The following is a 6,202-nucleotide window of genomic DNA, read 5'->3' on the forward strand; positions in this document are numbered from 1 at the left end:
GGAGGGAGAGGAGGGTAGACTGGGGAGAGGAGGGGGAGAAGGGGGGAAGAAATGGGTGGCGGCATGGGTTTGGGGCAGCTGTGGAAGGGGCCACAGAGTGGAGGGGAAGGGGAACTGGGGGTGGCAGGAAGTGTCTTGAAGGGAGAGGGAGAGTTTGAGGGCTTCAGAGTCATGGTCTAGGTGAGGTTTTTAGGAGAGGTAGCGGGTTCCAGGTGGAGAGAGTGGCAGGAGAGGGCATCAGGGGCACCAAGGTGAGCACTAAGTAGCAGTGCTTCCCCGCGCCCCCCTTTCCCGCCCTCAAGGCCTCAGTCTGGAGACCCCACCAGGGCGCAGTCCCACTGGCCGCCAGCAGGGTGTGCCTGCACCTGCGCTGGCAGGTGTGGACCTGGCCGCACACCTGTGCGGAGCCCGCCTTCAGCCCTCCCAGTTCCAGAATGGCAGCCTCCCAGCTGCCCCAGCCACTTCTGCTGCTGGCTCTGGTGCTGCTGTCTGGGAATTTCTCTTCACTGCTGCATGTAAAGGTAAGAACAGGTCAGGAGGAGGCCTGGCTTCCAGGAAGCTGGATCGGGGCCCGTGGCTGAGCTCCACACCTGGCTTCTGGACCCCTCTCTCAGGCCACACTGGTCAGCCTGCCCCTCCTCTCGTCTTCCCTGCCCCCCAAACCCGGAGGGCCGCTCCTCTCAGAAGCAAGGTGGGGCACTGGTGACAAGAGCTGGAGCGCCACCACAGCTGTAGCCCCCAGCCCCAGCCCCGAGACTGCCAGTTCTGCCATCCCGGTGGGAGCTGGACCAGCCAGAGGCTAGAAGGGCCTCCATACCCAGTCCGAGGTTTTGTTTCGAACTTCAGTTTCTTGTAGCCCAGCCCCACAGGAAGAGGAGTGAGGACCCCGTGGCCCTGGTGGAGTTGGGGTGGCGGGGGAGACACAAGGATTCACTTCCTGGTCACTTAGGCTATTTATGGCTCCCAGGAGACATTCTTAGCACCTGACTTAATTTCCTTTTGCCGCCCTGTAAGACAGTTCCCAGACTGCAGAAGAGTTGAACTTGGATCCTTCTCCCTGAGTTCTCTGTCTCCCACCAAGTCATTGCTCTCTCTGAGCCCATCCCCCAGACCCAAACCTGGACTCTCCTGAGTTGGGGGCCACCATGCATGGGGCTCCTCGTGTGGGCAAGAGCTGTGTTCTGAAGACCCCACACTTACCCTCTTCGAGGAGATCGGGAAACAGCCTTAGGCAAGACGAGTCCCCCAGCTGTGCCAGCCCCAGATTGGAACCCGTTGACTTGGCTCTCGCCAGCCTCCTGGTCTAGGACTCTCGGGGCAAAGCGAACTCCCGGTGCAGTGCATGGAAAGGACCCCACTTCACCTTCTGGTCGAGTCTCCCGCAGCCCATAAGCGCCTGCCTACTGGCATTCCGCAGAGATGGTGTCCCCCGCACCCCTGCCTCCTCTCTCAAGGCCCACTGCTATTCTTCAGCTCACTTTAAAAGTTTGGCTCCCCGAGGGTCCTGGGTTGGCTGGGGCTCCACCGTGGCCCTGAGTCATCTTCTGATTTCAGCAGAAATTCCTCAGTGATGGGAAGCAGTTTGGGGAGGCTGGCCTCTTTGTCCCTGACTCCTCGGGGGCCCTTAGGGGCCCTCTTCCCACCTTCCCAGTCACCTGGGGCCAGACTTCCTACCCTCCTGAGCCTCAGATCCCCATCTGAAAAGCGAAAATGACGTCATGCCAGTGCACGATGCCTCTTCGAGACTTCCCTGGTCATCCCCACAGAGCCTGGGAGACCGGACAGAGAACTGGGGTGGGGTGGGGCATTGTGGGTGCATACACCCAGCTCCTTCCTGGGGTGAGCCCTGGATGTTACTTCCTCATTTTTGCTACCTGGGGTTAGGCAAGAGGGGCAGTAGACTTTTGCCCAGGCCAGAGTGGATGGGGTGGGGCAGGGAGTGGTTGACGAATCAACTGGCAAACTGTTAAAGAACCCGGGAGCCCAGAACTGGGAAGTCATTGTGGGAGGTGACCCACAAAACCTTCACCCACCCTGTCTAGCTCCGGGGCACAGTGCCTGGGGTGGGGTAGGAGCCAGGAAGTGGCTGGAACAAAGCAGTGTAGATTTCCAGAGATCCAATCCCCTGATTCTTCCTTCCCCAGAGCCCAGGACTCCAAGCCAGGCCCTTATTTAAGGCTCTGAGTTTAGCCCTGGGGACCTTCCAGGTACCTAGCAAAGCAAATTAGGGGCTGATTCTCCCCGGGAGCTCGGAACTGCATCTGTACAGCTGAGTGTCGCTGGGCACCCACGGGGCACCAGACCTGTGTGAGTGCTCAGAGGCTCTGACTTACCGTGATGTCCATTTTACAGACAAACAGAGTCCCCAAAGGTTTAAAAGAGTTCCCTGGGGGGGAGGGGTTGCGGCTGACTGGCTCAGTTGGTGGAGGCTGGGAATCTTGATCTCAGGGTCATGCGTTTAAGCCCCACATGGAGGATAGAGTTTGCTGAATTGGAAGGAAGGAAGAAAGAAAGAAAGAGCTCCCCAGCATGCTGCCTAGCTAGGTTCAGAGGGCCTCTAGAACCCTAAAGCAAGGTTGGGGGCTGGGAGGATCTGACCTGGCCTGGAACTCTGGCTGTGGGACTTCAGACAGGGTGCCTTGCTTTCCCACTGAGCACTCACGGTGGTGCCCTAAATCTTCCCCATCTTGCTGAGCGGCAGGTGTTTACTATCTGGGATAATAAGGAAATTGACATCCAGAGAGACACTGGGGCTGGGGCCTCCCACCTCGTCCCTAACCATCCCCTCCCCTCCAGGTCAGTGGCATTTTCCTTCCAAGTATTATTTTGGGGGGGGGGGGCTCTTGGAGAGCAGGTTAGAGAAGCCAGCTTCCGCGCTACAGCCCCCCCCTTGCCCAAGTTCAATGGAAACCTCCTCCAACCACTTCAGCCCCCTGAATTCAGAGACAGGCTTTACCATCCACCCCAGAACCCTGAGTTTAGAGGCAGGCTTATTAAAACACAAAATCCAACGGAGTAAATTTGAAGATCTAAATGGCTTTATTCAATGATTCACAAATTGGGCAGAAGCCCATCTTAGAAGATAGAAAGGAGCTCTGAGGAGCTGTACAAAATGGAAGCCTTTTATAGGCAGAAGGGGGGAAGAGAAAGGAAGTTTCTGGCAAACGGTGGATTGTTTCAAGCAGGTGTACCTTCCTAGCGGGGAAAGTGGAGGAGAGGGAGTCTATCAGGCAGATTATCTCCCAAATCCTGACTGGGTCATTCCAGATTGACAGGGTAGAGGTCACACTTCAGTGAGAGGGGTGGACACTGCAATTAGATCAGGTAGTAAGTCTTGGTTTGGTGATGTGGGGCTTAGCACAAGTGACTCCATTTTGAACCTGTTTCTTTTTTAACAGACTCAACTGACCAGAGCCCATAGGTCAGGGGAAAACTACTCGAACCCCCACAACTCTTTAAATTCAGAGACATCGCCCCTCCCCCAACCCAACCCCAGCACCAACCCCCCCAATTCAGGACTGGTGTCTGCCTCCTCACAACCCACTCACCCAAGTCCTGTCTCCTCTGGTTCAGAGCTTACCCCTACCTCCCACTCCAGCCCCCCAAGTTCCTCCACCCTGACCCTGCCTTGGAGCCCCACTTCTCCCAGCCCCAGAACAGAGCCCTCCTCCGTGCCCTCAGCCACCAGTGATGAGACCTCTGTGACCACCGGCCCTGGTGAGTACCAAGAGGTTTGGGGGTTGGAGAAATGGATGGGGGTAACAGGCTGCAGTTCTAGAATTGGCCACTAGGGGGAGACACAGACCTGAGAATATGTGGAGAAGGGCTTCTCCCCAGTCTCTACCAGGTCTCGTCTAAGCCTTTCAGACCTTCTTCCTTCTATGCACATTTATTAAGCACCTAGTGTGTATCACCAGGTACTGTGAGAGAGAGCTTTGTCAGAAGACAGATTACAAGTAAATTATGTATTTGTTTATAAAAGAACAAAATAAACAGGATAAGGGGCCAGAATGCCAATATAAGTGGATTGAATTAAAAAAAATTTTTTTTAAAAACTTTTTTACTAAGTAATCTCTACCTGCATGTGGGGCTTGAACTCACAACCCCCAGATCAAGAGCTGCTGCATGGTAGGACTGACTTTTTTTTTTTTTTTGAAAGATGTTTATTTATTTGTCGGGAGAGAGAGAAAGAGCACAAGCAGAGGGAGAAGCAGGCTCCCTGCTGAGTGAGGAGCCTGATGCAGGACTAGATCCCAGGACCCTGGGTTCATGACCTGAGCCAAAGGCAGATGCTTCACTGACTGAGCCATCCGTGCGCCCCTAGGATTGAAATTTTTAAAGAATGGTCAGCAAATGTCTCAGTTTGAGGGAGGTGAAGGAGGGAGTCACACAGGTATCTAGCAGGAGAGCAGTCCAGACACAGCCCGCCAAAGGGTCCTGAGGTCAGACTGTGCCTGGTAGATCTGGGGGAGGGCGAAGTGGCTGGAATGGGTGGATGGGGTGGATGAGTGGGCTGCGAGTGGATGGGGGGCAGCCAGGGTAGAGTAGTTGCAGAGTGTGACCACACAGGGCCCCAGGGGTTCAGTAGAAGCCAAGTATTGTTAGGGAGTTTAGAAAAATCTGTCCTTCCAAATAATACATCATCTCCAAAATGTTCAAAGAACAGTGTGAACACAAGTCACAGGATGCAAACCGCCTTCCCGAAGTGTCAATTTTTAGGTGTATCCTCAGAGCATTTCTGCATTTGGAAATAGAATTCTAGATTCGATTTTTCTCACTTTGCAAGAACCCCCACGAGTGGCCAGTGAGGGCAGCGAAAACACAGAGAACTGAACGAATTCCTTACAGACGGATGATATTCGCAAGGAAAAGGACAAAGCTGCTTAAAAAAAAAAATTTTTTTTTTTTTTCACAACACCAGCAGGAGGGGAAGGCGAGCACAGCTTCCTGGGAAAGGACTCAAAAAAGCTCCAGGCCCTGGTGGGTGTTTCAGCCTTGGGAGGGGTAGGGTCCACTGCTGACTCAGGCCTCCTCCCTTCAGCTCCAGGTGACTCGGGGGCCCCCGAGTTGCACAGGAACCCAGGCGTGGTGGTGGCTGTGTGTCTGCTGGTGTCTGTTTTGCTCATCGGGTCTGTGCTGATGGCTGTGAAGTGCCGCCACCGGGGTGTGTCTGAGTTCTAGAAGCTGAATGACGTCTCCACGATGAGGTGGGGGCTGGGCTGGAGGGATGGCCTTCCCAAGTCCCTGCTGTAAACCCTGCTGGTGCCTGAATGTCTTGTGTGTGTCCCTCCTCCAGGGAGCTGTGAACTGAACGTCATCTTCGGCCCATTGCCCACCGGAGTGATCTCTATGGGGCTGAGAGAGAACGGGGCTTGGATGGGGCAGGAGCACCTGTGGAGGGGCTATGCTTGCCAGAATAAAGCCCGTACCATTCCTCTGTGGCCTCCCGAGTCATGGGCTTCTGTGACAAACGTTTCTGGGTGTCTACTTTGTGCTGGCGTCATATTGGGGACCATTTCTCCACCCTCATGGGGCCCACAGTCTCAAAGGTGGGGATGGACAATAGCCAGGGGATCAAATGACATCATTTTGGGTGGAACGGAGGGTCATGGAGTCACAGATTGGGGCTGTGGCCAAATCCCAAGGGCCCACGTGTCCAGGTTTTCTGAGAGGGCAGGGAGGTCTCTCTGGGAAGGTGATATTTGAACCAAGACCTCAAAGGTGGGAAGGAGCCACCCTGGAGAAAACTAGGAGGGTGTCCCAGGAAGCAGGCACAGCAAGTGTAAAGGCCCTGTGGTAGGAAGAACTTAAGATGTTTGGGAAACAACAAATAAATGAGTGGAGTCAGAGTAGGGTGAGCGATTGGTGACTGTGGGGGGCTGCACTGACCGTGGGAAAGAGTGTGGGTTTTAGCTCAAACATCAAAGGGTAGTGTCCAGCCAGCAAATTCCACAATCTAGTAGATATTCCTTCAAGTGTTCAGGAGAGCAAATCAGCAGGGGGAGAAGGCAGTCCAGGAGGCAAGGAAAGCACCAGAAGCATACAGAGAACAGGGAGTCAAAATGGCTCCGCCACCTTGTCTCAGTCCTGTTTCCCAGGGTCTGAGCCTGGTCCCCCACCTTCTCCCCTCTCATCGCATAGGAATGAAAATAGTGCAGGGAAGGGCAGGCCTTTGCCTGGGGACCTTTGGTGGGTTAGCGGG

General features: G+C 54.7%; 1 protein-coding gene across 3 annotated transcripts; it reads left to right on the forward strand.

The window, feature by feature from the left end:
• The first annotated feature begins 324 nt into the window (after positions 1-324).
• On the forward strand, positions 325-5,721 carry LOC125082145 (leucine-rich repeat extensin-like protein 5). 3 transcript variants are annotated; one of them, XM_047697439.1, is made up of 4 exons: positions 334-521; positions 3,399-3,717; positions 5,042-5,207; positions 5,297-5,448. In XM_047697439.1, the coding sequence occupies exons 1-3, from the start codon at positions 435-437 to the stop codon at positions 5,179-5,181; spliced, it is 546 nt and encodes a 181-aa protein (XP_047553395.1). In that variant the 5' UTR covers positions 334-434; the 3' UTR covers positions 5,182-5,207; positions 5,297-5,448. The 3 variants fall into 3 exon arrangements, with proteins under 3 accessions (XP_047553386.1, XP_047553403.1, XP_047553395.1); XM_047697430.1 differs by lacking the exon at positions 5,042-5,207 and having other exon boundaries at positions 325-521; positions 5,297-5,721; XM_047697447.1 differs by lacking the exons at positions 5,042-5,207; positions 5,297-5,448 and adding an exon at positions 4,787-5,005 and having other exon boundaries at positions 331-521.
• Positions 5,722-6,202: the final 481 nt, after the last annotated feature.

The sequence above is a fragment of the Lutra lutra genome, chromosome 1, assembly GCF_902655055.1.
Source record: "Lutra lutra chromosome 1, mLutLut1.2, whole genome shotgun sequence".
NCBI classification, from domain to species: Eukaryota; Metazoa; Chordata; class Mammalia; order Carnivora; family Mustelidae; genus Lutra; species Lutra lutra.

Excerpts from the sequence above, each read along its gene's own strand:
- LOC125082145 (XM_047697430.1), top strand. The coding sequence starts at position 435 with ATGGCAGCCTCCCAGCTGCCCCAGCCACTTCTGCTGCTGGCTCTGGTG. Across the intron at positions 522-3,398 it reads CTTCACTGCTGCATGTAAAG|ACTCAACTGACCAGAGCCCA; the intron begins GTAAGAACAGGT and ends CTTTTTTAACAG. Across the intron at positions 3,718-5,296 it reads CTCTGTGACCACCGGCCCTG|GGAGCTGTGAACTGAACGTC; the intron begins GTGAGTACCAAG and ends TCCCTCCTCCAG.